This window comes from Sorex fumeus, unplaced genomic scaffold (assembly GCF_029834395.1).
Source record: "Sorex fumeus unplaced genomic scaffold, SorFum_2.1 ptg000128l, whole genome shotgun sequence".
Classification (NCBI taxonomy): domain Eukaryota; kingdom Metazoa; phylum Chordata; class Mammalia; order Eulipotyphla; family Soricidae; genus Sorex; species Sorex fumeus.
The window spans coordinates 12,616,404-12,635,027 of NW_026606185.1; the positions used below are offsets into that span (position 1 = coordinate 12,616,404).

Below are 18,624 nucleotides of genomic sequence, written 5' to 3' on the forward strand. Positions count from 1 at the left end.
CCCTATTATGATACCCATGACATTCTTCAAAGAAATGGAGCAAACACTCCTAAAATTTATCACTTAATCACTTAACTTCCCGTTAGTCGTCGATTTGCTCGAGCAGGCGCCAGTAACGTCTCCATTTGTCCCTGTGGTGTGCTAGTGTAGCCCAATGGCATCTGTTCGCTCTGGGAACATGAAGGGCCTCAAACCGATTGTTCATGATCTTGACCAAGAAGTCTGACCATCTGGTAGGTGGGCGGCCACGCGGTCTTTTGACATCCCGTGGAATCCAGTCAGTAACAGCTCTAGTCCAGCGGTCGTCATTAAATCTCATTACGTGACCAGCCCATCTGATTTTCGACACCTTGGCAAATGAGACAGTGTCCCTGATTCTTGATCGTCGACGGATGTCAGAACTACAGATTCTTTCTCTCATTTGAGTGAAACGTGATATTCCAAGCATAGCTCTTTCTATTCTTCTTTGGGAGACCTGAATAGTGTTCTCATCTTGTTTGCGTACGGCCCAGGTCTCTGAGGCATATGTTAATGCAAGAAGAACAGTGGACTCAAAGAGATGTGCCCGGAGCCGGAGTTTCTTCGTCCTCTTAGCTATTTCTTCGACGTTCTTGAAGGCGTTCCTGCGCAGCTCGGGTGCCAGGTTATTTGTCATGTTGACCTCTCGACCTAGGTAGACATAGCTGTTGCATTCGGAGATGGTCGTTCCATTGAGAGCGAATGGGGCATCAGGAACGAGGCTGTTTCTCATAAACATTGTCTTTGTAAGATTCAGCTGTAGTCCTACCTTTCCACACTCACGGTCAAAGTCGGCCAGCATTTGTGCCGCTTGGCTGATGTTTGGTGTTATTAAAACAATGTCATCAGCAAAGCGGAGGTGGTGTAGTTGCCAACCATCTATCTTCACTCCCATTCCTTCCCATTCTAGACGTCCCATGATGTTCTCGAGGGTGGCACTGAAGAGTTTCGGTGAAATGGTATCACCCTGCCGCACCCCTCTCTTGACATCAACGATCACTTCTTTGTAGAATGGTGAGATCCTGGTAGTGAATCCGCAATACAGCTCATGGAGGATCCTGATGTATTGGGCTTGAATGCCCTGATTGGCTAGGGCTTCAATGACCGCTTCCGTCTCAACAGAATCAAAGGCCTTCTTTAAATCAATGAACATTAAACAGAGCGGCATCTTGAACTCCCGAGAAACCTCAATGAGCTTAGTAATCGTGTGGATATGGTTGATGGTGCTGAATCCTTTGCGGAACCCGGCTTGCTCGCATGGTTGTCCTTCATCTAGTGTTCTGCCAATCCTATTTAGGATGACTCGAGTGAACAACTTGTAGATGACAGACAATAGGCAGATCGGGCGAGAGTTGCCAATGTCATGGATGTCTCCCTTCTTGAACAATAGTACGGTCCTGCTGGTTTTCCGTTGGGATGGAACCTTGCATTCAGACAGGTAGCGAGTGAAGAGCCGAGCCAGTGTATTGATGAGTACTGATGGCAGGTTCTTCAGGTGTTCAGGTCTGACCTTGTCTGGGCCGGGTGCTGTTTGTAATTTATATGGAATAATAAGCCCCCATGAATAGCTAAAGCAATTCTTGGGGAAAAGAAAATGGGAAGAATTAAACTCCTGAACCTCAAAATCTACTACTACAAAGCAGTAATAATTAAAACAGCATGGTACTGGAACAAAGGCAGAGCTGCAAACCTATGGAACAGGGCTGAATATATTGACATCTCCCCTCAAATATATGATCATCTAATCTTTGATAAAGGAGCAAGAAATGCAAAGTGGAATAAGGGAAGCCTTTTTAACAAATTGTGCTGGCAAAACTGGACCGCTACATGCAAAAAACTGGGCTCAGATCTCTGCCTAACACCATGTACAAAAGTAAGATCAAAATGGATCAAAGACCTCAATATCAGACCAGAAACCATAAGGTATATTGAAGAAAAAGTTGGCAAAAGCCTCCATGACATTGAAGCTAATGGTACTTCAAAGATGTCACACCACTGGCCAAGCAAGTGAAAACAGAGAAAGACAAATGGGACTATCTTAAACTAAGAAGCTTCTGCACCTCAAAAGAAACAGTGACCAAATACAAAGATAGTCTACAGAACGGGAACGGATATTAGCCCAATACTCATTTGACAAGGGGTTGATATCAAGGATATACAAAGTACTGGTTGAACTCCACAAGAAGAAAACATCCAACCCCATCACAAAGTGTTCCAACTAAACAAACAGAGACTTTCTCAAAGAAGAAATCCGAATGGCTAAAAGGCACATGAGAAGATGCTCTACATCATTGATTATCAGGGATCATCAGCAGATCAAAACAACAATGAGATATCATTTCACACCACAGAGACTGGCCCCTATTGAAAAGAACAAAAGCAACCTGTGTTGGCATGGATGTGGCGAGAAAGGGACCCTCCTTCACTGCTGGTGGGAATGCTGACTGGTTCAACCCTTTTGGAAAACAGTATGGACGATTCTCAAAAAATTACAAATTGAGCTCCCATTTGACCCAGCAATACCACTCCTGGGAATATACCCCAGAGAGGCCAAAAAGTATAGTCGAAGTGACATCTGCACTTGTTTGTTCATTGCAGCACTCTTTACAATAGCTAGAATATGGAAAAAACCTGAGTACCTGAGAACAGATGACTGGTTAAAGAAACTTTGGTGCATCTACACAATGGAGTACTATGTAGCTGTTAGAAAAAATGAAGTCATGAAATTTACATACATGTGGTACTACATGGAAAATATCATGCTAAACGAAATGAGTCAGAAAGAGAGGAATAGACATAGAAAGATTGCATTCGTCTGGGGAATATAAAGTAGCAAAATAAGAGATTAACACTGAAGAACAGCTGTGATAAATACCAGAAGGTTCACTCCATGGCTTCGAGGACAGCTGCACACTCTAGGGCTAAAGGCAGCTGAGATAGAGAAGGGAGAACCAAATAAAGGGTGCTGGGAAGATTCACCCAGGATGGGAGATGCATGCTGAAAGTAGACTCTAGACCGAACATGATTGTCACCCAATGCCTCTTCTGCAAACCACAGCACCCAAAAGGAGAGAGAGAACAAAAGGGAATGCCCTGCCACAGAGGCAGGGTGGGGTGGGGGATGAGGGGATGGGAGGGATACTGGGATTGGTGGTGGTGGAGAATGGGCACTGGTGGTTGGATGGGTACTCAATCATTGTAGAACTGAAACCCAAGCACAAAAACTTGTAAATCTACAACTGTACCTCATGGTGTTTCACTAATAAAAAATAAAATAAAAAAATTTAAAAAACCTAAATAACTCTTGTAATTATCAAAAAATAGTTTATTAAAAGAAAATGTGAAAATTCTTATATCTCACAATGGTGTTTAAATTAAAGTCATTGTCTGAGGACTTACTGAGTTGTTTATTGCTAGTCGAGCTTTCTAGTTATTATTTTCACTTATTTTACTTAGTTGATTCCTATGCTTCTTTCCTCTCTAATTTGTTGTGCTCCTAGCCTCAGTATCTCTGAGATAGGCAGGGAGCTATGATGCTGGGCCATTTATATGCCAGAGAGTGAAGGCTGTGGGTGTCGCTGCTGGTGCTTCTGGCAGTATTAGGGGCTGGGGGAAGGCTGTCTGTACCCAGTCAGTGGGGAAGACACAGAGTTTTCAGCCCAAAGACTGGTGTACCTGAGAGTTTCATTGGCTTTTCATCTCTTCAAAGATTAGTCATGAAGCTAGAAAGACTGGCTATTTATATACCAGAGGCTGTAGAGTGTGGGTACAGTCTGTCCTTCATTGAAATTTTATTTAATTTAGCACTTTTAGTGCATTATTCAATTCTCTTCTTTTTCTGGTAAGTAAAACACAGTTTATTGTAGCAGCTCTAAGTTGTGTAGTTGAAAGTTATTTTTTTTCTTTTTCTTATTGAATTGCCATGAATTACAAAGTAACAAAGATATTTAAGATTGAGTTTTAGGTGTGTATTGTTCCAACAACAGTCCCTTCACCAGTACCCACTACCTTCCACCAATGTTCTCAGTTTCCTTCCCACCCCACCCCACCCCCAGCAAAAACCTGCTTCTGGCTTTTTCCCCTTCCCCCCTTGTCCTAGTATTCCCTTCCCGAACTTCCGCACACCCCTGCCCCAGTGCCAATCTTCTTCTTATAACCCAGTTATCCTGCTCTTCATTTCTATTGCCATTGAGTATTTGATGTTCCCTTACAAGGTTTCATTATATTCTACATGAGAGAAATCAGTCTGAGTCTGTACCTCTCCCTCTGACTGATTTCACTCAACATGATACTCTTCAGAGCCATCTCCACTGTTGAAAGTTGCAGGATGTGATCTTTTCTTAAGGCTGCATATTATCCTATTGTGTATATGTCTCCTAGTTGCTTTATCCAGTTTTCTGTTCATAGATGTTTGAATTGTTTCCATATTTTAGCTAGCCTGTATAGTACTGCAATAAACAGAGGAGTACAGATGTCTTTTCTGATTTTTGTCTTTGGACCCATGAGGTATATTCCCAAGAGTGAAATTGTTGGGTCATATGGAAGCTCAATTGCTAGTTTTTTTTTATTTTTTTTTTTAATTTTATTAGTGAAGCACCATGAGGTACAGTTGTAGATTTACAAATCTTTGTGCTTGGGTTTCGGTCACACAATGATCAAATACCCATCCCTCCACCAGTGCCCATTTTCCACCACCATGGATAATATCCCCCCCACCCTCCCTCCCACCCTGCCTCTGTGGCAGGACATTCCCCTCTGTTCTCTCTCTCCTTTTAGGTGTTGTGGTCTGCAAAAGAGGCATTGAGTGGCAAACATGTTCAGTCCATAGTCTACTTTCAACATGCATTTCCCCTCCTAGGAAGATCCTCCAAACACCCTTTATTTGGTGCTCCCTTCTCTATATGAACTGCCCTTTCCCCTAGAATACCCGGCTGGCCTCTAAGCTATGGAGTAATCCTCCTGGTGTTGATCTCAGCTATTCTTGGGTATTAATCTCATATTTTGTTGCTTTATATCCCCCAGATGAATGCAATCTTTCTATGTCTATCCCTCTCTTTCTGACTCATTTCTCTTAGCATGATACTTTCCATGTTGTACCACTTGTATGTAAATTTCATGACTTCATCTTTTCTAACAGCTACATAGTACTCCATTGTGTAGATGTACCAAAGTTTCTTTAACCAGTCATCTGTTCTTGGGCACTCAGGTTTCTTCCAGTTTCTGGCTATTGTAAAGAGTGCTGCAATGAACAAACAAGTGCAGATGTCACTTCGACTACACATTTTTGCCTCTCTGGGGTATATTCCCAGGGGGTCAAATGGGAGCTCAATTTCTAATATTTTGAGAAACGTCCATACTGTTTTCCAGAAGGGCTGAACTAGTCGGCATTCCCACCAACAGTGAAGGAGTGTCCCTTTCTTGCCACATCCATGCCAGCATCGGTTGCTTTTGTTCATTTGAATGTGGACCAGTCTCTGAGGTGTGAGATGGTATCTCATTGTGGTTTTGATCTGCATCCCCCTGATGATTAATGATGTAGAGCATTTTCTCATGTGCTTTTTTGCCATTTGGATTTCTTCTTTGAGAAAGTTTCTGTTCATTTCATTGCCCCATTTTTGGATGGGGTTGGATGTTTTCTTCTTGTGGAGTTCAACCAGTAATTTGTATATCCTGGATATCAACCCCTTGTCAGATGTGTATTCGGTGAATATCCTTTCCCATTCTGTAGACTGTCTTTGTATTTTGGTCACTGTTTCTTTGGAGGTGCAGAAGCTTCTTAGTTTAAGATAGTCCCATTTATCTATCTCTGTTTTTACTTGCTCGGCCAGTGGCATGGCATCTTTGAAAGTACCATTAGCCTCAATGTCATGGAGGGTTTTGCCAACTTTGTCTTCAATGTACCTTATGGTTTCTGGTCTGATGTTGAGGTCTTTAATCCATTTTGATCTTACTTTTGTACATGGTGTTAGGCAGAGTTCTGAGCCCATTTTTTTGCATGTAGCCATCCAGTGATGCCAGCACAATTTGTTAAAGAGGCTTTCCTTACTCCACTTCACATTTCTTGCACCTTTATCAAAGATTAGATGATCATATGATTGAAGGGAGATGTCAGTGTATTCAACTCAGAAAACTACAAAACGCTACTTCAGGAAATAAAAGAGGACATGAGGAAATGGAAAGATATCCCCTGCTCATGGGTCGGGAGACTTAACATTGTCAAAATGGCAATACTACCGAAAGCATTGTATAAATTCAATGCAATCCCTATAAGGATACCCATGAAATTCTTCAAAGAAATGGAGCAAACACTCCTGAAATTTATATGGAACAAGAAGCCCCCACGAATAGCTAAAGCAATTCTTGGGAAAAAGAAAATGGGAGGAATTACTAGTTTTTTGAGGAATGTAAAAACTGTCTTCCAAACCTATCCATTTTTTTTCTTGACTGTAGAGTTTCATATGAGAAATATGTGGTAAATTTTATGCTATTTTCCTAATATTTGAGGTTTTTATTCTCTCCTGCTGCCTTGAGTAGTATGCCACTTCATTTGGTTCTTGTAATTTTGATAAGTATCTTGGTATTTCTATATTTTATTTTATTTACTTTTATTTATTTATTTTATTTATTTTTATTTTATTCATATTTTATTTACAGTTTATTTTATTTGAAACTTTTTGAACTTCCTGGATATATGCATAGCTCTTTGTCTTAGAGTTAGGGAGCTCATAACTATTATCTCTTTAATCAGCATTTCTTCCCCTTTCTCTATTTTTCCCATAGAGGTTGTTCCTCTTGCTGTTATTCACTAAATGCCTTAAATTTTATTCATTAAACATTTTTTCTACGTCTTCATTTTTTTCTTGATATCTCATATTTTTTCTCATGGTCACTGATTTGTTCTGGAGTCTCTTTCATGAAAAATACCTGTTTCTATATTCTTTAGTTTCTTTTATCCATTTCAATGAATTCTTTAATTTTCTCTCAATGTATCTTGACTCTGCATGAATATCTCATTCAATGCTTTTTACCGTATCATTTATCATGAATAAGACTGCTGCTCTCAGACCACCCTCAGGCAGTGTTGAATATTCTATTTGATAACTTACTTGGATTTCCATCCCTTTCTGTAGAAGCAGCTGTATTTCTTCATTTTTTTGTTTTTTCTATGTTTATTTTTTGTTTATTCATTATTACTCATACTTTTGAATACTAAGGGTGGAGTTTATAATTCTAGAGGGTCTTTGTAGTTATCTGGTTTGCTCTTTATAATGTTGGACTATTGCTATGTCTGCATTAATACTTTGTGTCACTGCTTATTTGTACTGATTTCTTCTCAATACCAAAGAGGCAGTCAAGTTCTAAATGCTAATGACTGAAGAGGACTAGGACCACAGTGAGTACCAGTGAGTAGGTGTGAATGTGTAAGCAAGGAGGACAGAGTATTCCTTGAAGTCACATGTTAAACTGCACTAAATTTAGTGCAGTTGCATGAGCATCCAGTGAGAGGGCTTTGGGGAAAACTAGGGGCTCATCTAGTGTATAATTCTGAGAGCAAGAGGGGCCTGTTGAATTGGATTCATTCTGCAACAGGTTCATGTGGATGAAGGAAGAATTCATGCGAGTTGGGTCTGGACTGTTCAGTAAGCAAGCTGCCCGCTGAAACTTTGATCTCACCTGGGCGGAAGTGTGGAATTGAGCTGTTTGTTTTGTTTATTAATTTCCTGTGATATTATTTATGTTAGCTCAAATAGGATGTTATAAATCTTCAACTGAAGGATACAGTGCACTGTTATTTAATTAAGTTTTCATAATCCATAAACAGCCTACTAAAATTGTCAAATTTCAGTGACTTTGGAAGATTTTATATAACAAAAATGAATTGACTACTGAGTATATACCCAATGTATAGCAAATGTTTCAAACATGATATTCCTACATATGACTTCTCTGAGCAATGGTATGATTTATAGACAAGTTCTTTATTGTTTTGTATACTTTTCTCTACTTCCTTGGTTTTCTATAATAAACACAATTTTTGATATGAAAATTTTTAAGTAAACATTTTTTAAATACTTAGTTTTGTCATTGTTACTGTTTATAACTAAGAGAAATGAAGCAGTATACTAATACTGCCCTCAATCTTACTGTTCTAAGGAGTAAAACTAGCTATTATGCTTCACTGTCAGGTCTGTAGTTGTGTATTATTGTAGCGGCAACATCACTAGACTTTGGTTTCCTGTTTCTCTCACCGCGTCATTCATTGACTATTATTTTCTTTTTTTGTGGTTCTCTTTTGTTTCTCAAGATTGGTCAAGTCATATCCTTCTCCCAGTACAACTGCTCTAGCAGAAGGCCCATTCACAGACAACGGTTGAGGAATCCTTTGACCGTGGAATTCATGGAGGAAACTGACCTGGTAAGAAGAGCAGGTCACCAGCCCTCATCTGGGCAGCATAGCTGGTTTTAATGCATTGGGGTTACCAATGTCACATTTTTAAAACTTGTTTTCCTTTTGATAACAGGAAAATATGAGAAATAAAACAACATTTATATTGATTCAGGATAAAGTGAATTTTCATAAGCTCTTTGGGCTTTCTGAAAATCCCCTGGAATCTCTGCAGATAAGAATAGAATTTTCTAAGCCCATCACAAGTGTTTTTCCGGTCATGTTGCTGGTAAGGTGTGTTATGGGATGACTCTGGAGTAGGAGACATTGAGAATGACTGATGAAAAATTAATGAATACAACTGTATTTTAAAAGCAGATGAGGCTCATAATTTAAAGGAATTTTATGTTTATATGATCATGAGGGAATAAGATTCACTACTTGGTGTTTCTGAGACTATAATTATTAACTGCTAAATTTACTGGAATAGGATATAGTCATATTATTAACTATAATATAGCTGATCTCATTTAGGAATCTTAAACTCTCAAAATGTGGACTTAAATAGAAGTATAATTTTTAAGAAAGAAGTGTAAAATAAGTAAATAATAAGTAAATCAGTTTTGTCATTACTGTTGAGTTTGTAAGAACCCGACTTACATCTTGCAACTAAGTTATATAGTGAGCTAAACAATGGATATGGTGATACTTTTTGGAATTGTACATTAAAATGTCTCACTACATCTGCTGTCTGACAATGGACCACTGCTTCTGTTTACTGGGCATGCCAACTACCATAGCTTATGCAGGGTAGTAGACCCAAAGTACTTAGCATAGGTTTAATATATGCTTATTGGCTTAACTCCTTTTATTTTACCATATGACATAAAACATTAAGTATCTGGACTGTCGGTATTTTCTTTAAAAGGAATCTTTTTAAAGTTACTCCTTTAGTCACATACCATGAAGATTTTGGATCTGATGATTTTCTTATTTTAACTACTTCTGTAGCCTTTCTTCATCTGTCCATTTTCGTTGTCTCATTCACTATACTTTCTTATACCTACAGATGTAATAAGAAAACATCTCTATGTTGCAGTTTATCATTGATTACATGCTATTGTATTTCTAAATATTAAACTGCTTATTATGTGGTATGTAGAATGCTGAACATGCAAAGGAGGATGCCTAGATCACCCTTGCCTAAAGTATAGGGAGAAAAAGGACAGAGGAGGAAAGACATTGAGGAGGGAAGAATAGATGGAAAGCAACAGGGAGAAAGGGTCAAGGAGATCCAAGTACACTAGTGGCATAAAGGAATAATATAGTTAAATATTCAAATCAGAGTCAACAACAGTGAAAATGAGTCAAACTCTGATGACCAAACTTAAAAATATTGCTGTCAAGTTTGCAGCTGGAGATGGTGCTGGTATTATCAGTGAAACATAATAGGTCTAAAACCCAACTATGAATAACTTTGTAGATCACAGTGACTTGATAAAATAAAATATTAAAAAAACTAAACTGTGCTTGTTTTTCTTTTTTATATTGGCATTTTATATTAATAAAATGGGTAAAAGAATGTCATGTAGAAGTTCTTACTGAAGATGCCTTCAGTTAAAACCATGTGAAAAAAGGACAGTGCCTTGTGTAGACGCAATATGCCTTCTTGGACCAGAAAGATGTTCACACAAAATTATCCAAGGAAAACTTTGGAGAGGAAAAATTGAAATAGACATAATTACTTTGTTTTTCTCTCTTAGGTATTTTGAAAAACCTACTCCTTCTGATTTTCTCATGAAACAGATCTACCTCTGGGATGCAAGCATTGTGCATATTTATCTCCCTGCTGTTTTACAAAAAGGTTGGTGCATGAAAGCACTTTTTAGTATTAGTATGTTTGTGGGATAAAATTTGTGCTATACGTATGCATAGTGATGCTTTCATAATTAGCAAATTTAAACATTTGAGAATTGTTCTGTAATGGGAAAGGGTGGGAGATGGGGAAATGGATGGCAGTCTGAGGTCATTCCCATCTTACTATCAGCTTGATTTCCCATATGTATGTTCCAGGCTTTGCTTCTGCATTTAGTTCAAAATTCAGTGGTTGCCTCTTTCAGAGGACTCCTGTCCCAAAGAGCTGGTCTGTCTGACATCTTGAATCTGCTCACTCTGCATCGCTGATCCGCCTTTAGAAATGTCAAGAAAATGGCTTTCCAAGGCTCCATTTCTCCAGGACTCCCGTCAGTCCACATCAATAATCAGCATCCAGATTCTAGATTTGAGCTGGATGTACCTGGCTGATGAGACTCTTGAGTCCAAGATAAGAAGCTGGATCTGGGGCTGGAGTGATAGCACAGAGAATAGGGCATTTGCCTTGCACACAGTCACCCAGTTCGATTCCCAGCATCCCATATGGTCCCCCAAGCACCACCAGGAGTAATTCCTGAGTCCATGAGCCAGGTGTAACCCCTGTGCATCACCAGGTGTGACCCCCACCACCCCCAAAATAAAGAAATTGGGTCACAGAGCAGTAAGTTCTCCATTCCACACTATGGACATATGTGTTAAGCTTATTTTCATGCCTTATCCTTGGAGAGAATTGTCTGTGCATGTCAGGTATGTGAACTGTGAATTGCTCTCTTTTCATTTTTTAAAAAAATGTAAGTATTTTCCGTGGAAACTCATAACTTCATCACTATATTTCAAAATGAATTTAAAATTTTTGTTAATCAAATTCAGATTTTCAGATGATATTTAAAGGACCTTACAATTAATCTTTTTTTCCCCAAAACATCTTAATGAGAAATTTAAAACTAGTAGAAAAATAGGAAAAAGGATGACATCTATATTCTCTATCATATGTCACATTTGATTCACCTGTATGTGTTATTTGACCTTTTCTTTTTTAAATGAGACATTTGAAGATATAGCACAATGGCTAAGGCAAGTGCCTTGCATAAAGCCAATATAAGTTAGATCCCCAGCACCACATAAGGTTTCTTCAACCCACTAATAGTGATTCCTGAGCACAGGACCAGGAGAAAGCCCTGAGGATAGCCAGGTGTGGCCCCAAAACAAAACAAACTGGAAAGTGAGACATTTTGTGTTATTCAATGTTTCAACTATGGTAAAAAAAAAAAACATATATCACTTGATCACTTGACTTCCCATTAATCATCGATTTGATCGAGTGGGTGCCAGTAATGTCTCCACCTGTCCCTGTTGCGTGCTAGTGTAGCCCAATGGCATCTGTTCATTCTAGGAACATGAAGAGCCTCAATCCAATCGTTCAGGGTCTTAACGAAGAAGTCTGACTATCTGGTAGATGGGTGGCCATGCGGTCTTTTGACGTCCCTTGGAATGCAGTCAGTAATGGCTCTAGTACAGCAGTCATCTGCAAATCTCTTTATGTGTCCAGCCCATCTGATTTTTGACGCCTTGGCAAACGAGACAGCGTCCCTGATTCTTAATCATCAACGGAGGTCAGAACTCCAGATTCTTTCTCCAATTTGAGTGAAACATGACACTCCAAGCATAGCTCTTTCGATTCCTCTTTGGGAGACCCAAATAGCGTTCTCGTCCTGTTTGCATAGAGCCCAGATTTCTGAGGCATATGTTAATGCAGGAAGAACAGTGGAATCAAAGAGATGTGTCCAGAGCCAGAGGTTCTTCGTCCTCTTAGCTATTTCTTCGATGCTCTTGAAGGCATTCCAAGCCGCTCTCTTCCTCCTGTGCAACTCAGGTGCTAGGTCATTTATCCTGTTGACTTCTCAACCTAGGTACACATAACTGTTGCATTCGAAGATGGTCGTTCGGTTGAGAGGGAATGGAGCGTCAAGAACGAGACTGTTTCTCATAAACATTGTCTTCGTAAGATTCAGCTGTAGTCCGACATTACCGCACTCACAGTTAAAGTCGGCAAGCATTTGTGCCACTTGGCTAATGTTTGGTGTTATTAGAACAATGTCATCAACAAAGTGGAGGTGTTGTAGTTGCCGACCACCTATCTTCACTCCCATTCCTTCCCATTCTAGACGTCCCATGATGTTCTCAAGGGTGGAACTGAAGAGTTTCGGTGAAATGGTATCACCCTGCCAAACCCCTCTATTGACGTCAATGATCACCTCCCTGTAGAATGGTGAGATCCTTGTAGTGAATCTGTAATACAGCTCATGGAGGATCCTGATGTATTGAGTTTGAATGCCCTGATTGGCTAGGACTTCACTGACCTCTTCTGTCTCAACAGAATTAAAGGCCTTCTTTAAATCAATGAAAGTTAGACAGAGCAGCATCTTGAACTCCCAAGAAACCTCAATGAGCTTTGTTATCGTGTGGATATGGTTGATGGTGCTGAATCCTTTGCAGAACCCAGCTTGCTCACATGGTTGTCCTTCATCTAGTGTTCTGCCAATCCTATTCAGGATGACTCGAGTGAAAAGCTTGTAGGTGACAGACAATAGGCAGATTGGGCAATAGTTGCCAATGTTGCGGATGTCTCCATTCTTGTACAGTAGTATAGTCCTGCTGGTTTTCCATTGGGATGGAACCTTGCATTCAGACAGGTAGCGTGTGAAGAGCTGAGCCAGCGTATTGATTAGTACTGATGGCAGGTTCTTCAGGTGTTCAGGTCTGACCTTGTCTGTGCCAGTGCTGTTCATTTCTTTACTGACGAAATGGCATGCCGGATTTCGGAAGGGAGAACATTGGGAACGACATATCCATCCTGTGGAATTTGGTATGTCGGCAGGTGGACATGGCTATTGAAGAGATTTGAGTAGAAGTCCTGGATAATCTTCTCCATTGCCATTCTGGAACATGTGATAGATCCATCAGGACGTCGGAGGGCAGTCATCTTGGTCTTGTAGTTGGCGAAGGACTGGCGGGCATTAGGAATACTTTTCCCGGCTTCTGCTGCATCTACCAGTTCTTCTGCTCTTCTCTCTCTGAGGTCTTCCTTGATCGCATCTCTGCACTGCTTTGGAAGCTCAGACATTCGCTTGCGGTTGCCTGAGGCATGCGCCAAACCACGTTGGCGAATAAACTCAAGAGTTTTTGAAAACAGGTGTTTTTTTGTGGCTCTCTCTTGGCGTTCCTCGCACAATCATGGAGGTGCTGAACCAGTCAATTGTATTCCTCATCAATGTTGTCAACAATGGCATCTTCCCCTGTTGCAGCAATAGTGCCAAAGAGCTCCCAGTTGGTGATCGTTCTGGGAGTTCTCTTCTTCAACTTTGCCTCCCTTTCTCCCCGCTCTGTGAAGTAGAATTTTGCACGAAGGAGATGGTGGTTCAATCCCATTTGGAATTTTGGGACAACAGCGACATTGTCAGGCAAAACCGTCGATTGAATATGATGTAGTCTATTTTGTTGTGGAATCGTCCACCAGGAGACTCCCATGTCCAACGTTTAGATTCGGCCTTCTGGAATCTTGAGTTACTATGGATGGTCTTGGTCGACATGATGAACTCAGACAGTCTCTCACGCTGTTCGTTCCATTCTAGGTCATGGGTTCCGATGTGGAGTTCTTTGGCTGATCTTCTCGGTCCTATCTTGGCATTAAAATAACTGACAATGATTTTGTAGAAGGTGTGGTCTTCTTTATAGAACTTCTTGCTCCAGTAGAACTTCTCAATTTCTCCTTCATCATAATTGGATGTTGGTGCATAGACAACGAAGATAGAAACTGCCAGCAGTGAGCTACATCTATTCGAGTGTAAACGTCCAATTCAGGTTGTTAGGCATTCGAATGAATCAATGCTCATGGCCAAATTCGTGTTGACAAGGACACTGACACCCCCGACGCCTCTTTTATCTCATGTTCCGAGGAAAAATTTTTCTCCAGTGTCAAAAACGGCGTGATGTGATTGATGCCTTCTTGTCTTATATATCAGAATATATAAGAACTTTTGTATCTTAAAAAAATACCATACTAAAACCAGAATCCAAGACATGGATCAGAGATAAAAGAGTGAGAAAATAACACAAAAAATAAAAAAGGGATGAACAAAGTAGATCAAAAAGTACTAAAACTTATTCAAATCTACACACAAAATAAGGGGCAGTAAAGTTTATGAAGGTTCTGCGAGTGGACATAAAGAAAGACATTGATGAAACAGAATAATAGGATATTTCAACAATATACTTTTGCAATTATATTTATCAATAAGACAGAGTGTCAGTAAAAATATAATACCTAAATTAGGTAGTAGGCGGGAAACAATATTAATGGACATATGCAGAGCCCTCCACTTTCAAAAAGCTGAATTCATATTATTGACTAGTTTTGTTCCTCCTCCTCTCCTACTCCCCCATCACCAGCCTGCCTCCATGGCAGGCAGACACCTCTTCTCTCTCTCTCTCTCTCTCTCTCTCTCTCTCTCTCTCTCTCTCTCTCTCTCTCCTCCCCACTTTTCTGTCCCCTCCATTTTCCTATTAGGCATTATGGTTTTCAGTGCTATTACTGAAAGTATAAGCATATCACTTTACCTCCTTTCAGCACTCACTTTGTGTCATCTTTTTCCACTATTATTGTCAGAGTGATCCTTTCTCTCTCAAAACTGCAATTCCCTTCCCCCCTGGTGGCATGCTTCCTACCATGAACCAGTTCTCCAGACCCTGGTTTCTACTGTCTTTGCATATTATTCATGTACTACGTTTACTTTTTAATATATCCTGCAAATGAGTGCAAGCATTCTTTTGTCCTTCTCCCTTTTCCTAATTTCACTCAGCATGATATTGTCCATGTCCATCCATGTATGAGAAAATTTCATTTCTTTTTTTTTTCATTTCATCATCCTGTTATTCGTCGATTGCCTCGAGCAGGCCCCAGTAACGTCTCTTTCATCCTAGCCCTCAGATTATATTCAAGGCTCTTTAGGAGAATGAGACCCATCATTGTTACTGGTATTTGGCATATTTGGTACACCACGGGGAGTTTGCCAGACTCTGCCCTGTGGGCAGGCTACATTCGATAGCCTGCAAGCTTGTCCAAAGTAGGAATGAGATAATAAGATGTCATAAAAAGATGTCCTGATAAGATGTCGCGCAAGGTCTTCGTCTGCCGGAGTCCTGGTCGGGGCGGGGAGGAAAGCTCAACCCGCTCCCCTCCAAGGGACCCCGGCGAGGAACAGCCAGGTGCAGGGGCAGGAGACTGCACTGGCCTCGTCCGGGAGCTGGATTTTATAGTCTCTGAGTCTTGGCCGTTGATGGGATTACACGGTGCCAGGGGGCCAGGTGGTGGGTGTGACCCCCGCCTACTGGAATTTGGAGGATCTGGGTGGAAGATGCTCGACTCCAATCCGAGTAGGCTTGGAGATCTTGGCCCCGGAACCCGCGTGGCTTTGTCCCTCTGCCAGTACCTTCATGTGTGCGGAGAGTGGTCTCAGCATGGTGGTGACTTCTTCTGAGAAAATTTCAGCACTTCATTTTTCCTAACAGCCACGCAGTGTTCCATTGTGTAGGTATATCAGGGGTTCCTTATGCTCTCATCCGTTCTTGAGCACATGGGTTGTTTCCAGATTCTGATTATTTTGAACAGTGCTATAATGAAATTAGAGTCAGATGGCTTTTCTGAATTGGGTCTTTGGGCCACTGGGGTGTATTCCCAGGGGCCATATTGCTCAGTGATATGGAAGTTTAGTTTCTAGGGTTTTTTTTTTTTTTGAGGAATTCCCATATTGTTTTCCAGCAAGGTTGAACCAGTCAGCATTCCCACCCAGCAAAAAATGAGAGTCCCTTTCTCTCTGTATACACACCAGAACTGGTTGTTCTCTGTGATGTGTGCCAGCCTCTGTGGTGTGAGATAAGATCTCATTGTTGTCTTGATTTCCCTAATATTGAGTTATATAGAGCACTTTTGGTCATTTGAATTTCTTTGAGGAAGTTTCTGTTCATCTCTTCTCCGTAGTTTTGATAGGGTTGTGTTTTTTCTTGTAGCATTCTATCAGTGGCTTATTTTTATTGGACATTAAACCCTTATGAGAGGAGTGTTGAGTAAGTAATTTTTCCCATTCATTCTATGGGTGGACTCCGTGCCAAACTGTGGGGTGGGTGAGAGCCCTCCCCACCCCAAACGACCCAGTCCCGGCAGCTGACCTCAACTGCCTAACCACTGCCACGCTCCAGGCTGGTTTCCGGATGCTCAGTCCAAGCCTCACACAAGAATGAAGTCCCACAGAACCCAGATAATGTAGAACTTTGTGACCTTGAACTCTGGACTCAACTGAACCTGGAACAGAGATCCTCTGCCTGTTTCCCCCAGTCTTCAGTGACTCAGGGATCACACCCACAAGCCACACCCAGCCGGCACCAGATAATCTCCATCCTCCAGAACTCACAGATACTCCTTCCAGACGGGAGTATAAAAGGAGTCTCCCAGAACCACGCCACCAGACTCCATCCTACTCAAGGGACCAGTCTTGGAAGCCGACTTCCACTGCCCAACCACTGCCACACTCCAGGCCACTTTCCGGACACATTATGACACTTCCTAGCCATTTATGCCTCTCAGAGAGACCGGCAAACTACTGAGAGTATCCCACCCGCAAGGGCAGAACCTGGCAAGCTCCCTGTGGCGTATTCGATATGCCAAATACAGTAACGATAATAGGTCTCTTTCCCCTGATCCTGAAAGAGCCTCCAACCGTTGGGAAGATACAAGTAAGAAGATGCTACTAAAAATCTCAGGACTGGGAAGAATAGAGACATTACTGGCACCCGAGTAATTCGACGATCAATGGGATGACATTGATACACTGTGATACATTCTATGGACTGTCTTTGTATTCTGGTCAGCATTTCTTTGAAGTGCAGAAGCTTCTCAGTTAAACTTTGTTCCATTTATTTATATACCTGAGGGTTTGTTTCAGGATATTCAATTTGATTCCACTGATCTGATGGTCTGTCTTTATTCCAGTAAAGTTTTAATTACTACCACTTTGTAGTACAGTTTGAAGTTGGGGAAAGTTGATGCCTTCATCTTCTTTTTCCCAAAGACTGCTTTAATTGTTGGGGATAGGGGGCTATTGTTCCATATTAATTTCAGGAATGTTTGATCTATTTCTTTTTAAATGACATTGGTATCCTTAAGAGACTGCATAGAATCTGTACAATGCTTTGGGGAGTATTGTCATTTTGATTATATGACCCTCCCAGTCTATGAACTGGGGATGTGTTCCACTTCCTCCTGTCCTCTTATTTCTTGAAGTAGTGTTTTCTCATTTTTTATATAGATCTTTAGCCTCTCTAGTTAAGCTTATGCTGAGGCACTAATTTTCTGAGACACTATTATGAATAGGAATTTTATGCTTAATGTCTCTTTCTTCTATTTCATTGTTTGCATATAGGAAAGTTATGAACTTTCACATATTTGTTTTGTAGCCTGCCACTTTATTATAAAAATATATTATTTCTAAGAGCTTTTTTGTAGAGTCTTTAGGATTTTCTAAGTATACTGTCTTGACATTTGCAAATAGTGAGAGCTTAATTCCTTCCTTTCCTACGCAGATGCCCTTAATATCTTTTTGTTGCCTAGTTGCTATGGCAAGTACTTCCAGTACTAAATTGAATAGATGTGACAAGAATGGGCAATCTTGTCTTGTGCCTGTCTTAGAGGGAAGGCTTTTAGTTTTTCCCCATTGAGGACTATGATTGCTGTGGGTTTATGGCAAATAGCTTAGACTGTATTGAGGAAAATTCCTTCAACTCCCATTTTATTAAGAGTTTTTATCATGAATAGTGCTGGGTCTTGTCAAATGGGGGATGTGGGGGTACTGGTTCATTAATTTCTGCTCTAAGTTTTAGTATTTCCTTCATTCTGCCTGCTTTTGTCTCACTTTGTTGGTCATTATTCAGTTTCTTAAGTTATGCAGTCAAGTTACTAATGTGTGCCCTTTCTTCTTCACTGATGAATGCTTGCATAGCAATGAATGTTTCTCTTAATACTGCTTAAGTTTTGATAGGTAGTGTCCTCATTTTAGTTTATTTTCATAAATATGAATATAATTTTATACTTTAACAAATTGTTAATGTCTCATTGCTCCAACATATCTTTTCCCAAACATTTTAGGGGAAATTTTTTAAAAACTGAAGGTTATTTTTGTTTCCAAATATTAAACCTTCCACAAAATGACACACTAAGGTTATATGGTCATTTCTCAAGATAGTGCACTTAGGATATGCTTATATTTTGCAGCTTGTTCAAAGGATCCCATGTAGCA

General features: G+C 40.4%; 1 protein-coding gene across 1 annotated transcript in view; it reads left to right on the forward strand.

Moving 5' to 3' along the window:
- The window catches only part of PKD1L1 (polycystin 1 like 1, transient receptor potential channel interacting), a 173,806-nt gene that overhangs the window by 86,520 nt on the left and 68,662 nt on the right, over positions 1-18,624 (forward strand). Inside the window, exons 27-29 of the mRNA XM_056138434.1 lie at positions 8,324-8,434; positions 8,541-8,698; positions 10,168-10,268. Of these exons, the coding sequence (XP_055994409.1) occupies positions 8,324-8,434; positions 8,541-8,698; positions 10,168-10,268 (370 nt within the window). The remainder of the gene's footprint in view (positions 1-8,323; positions 8,435-8,540; positions 8,699-10,167; positions 10,269-18,624) is intronic.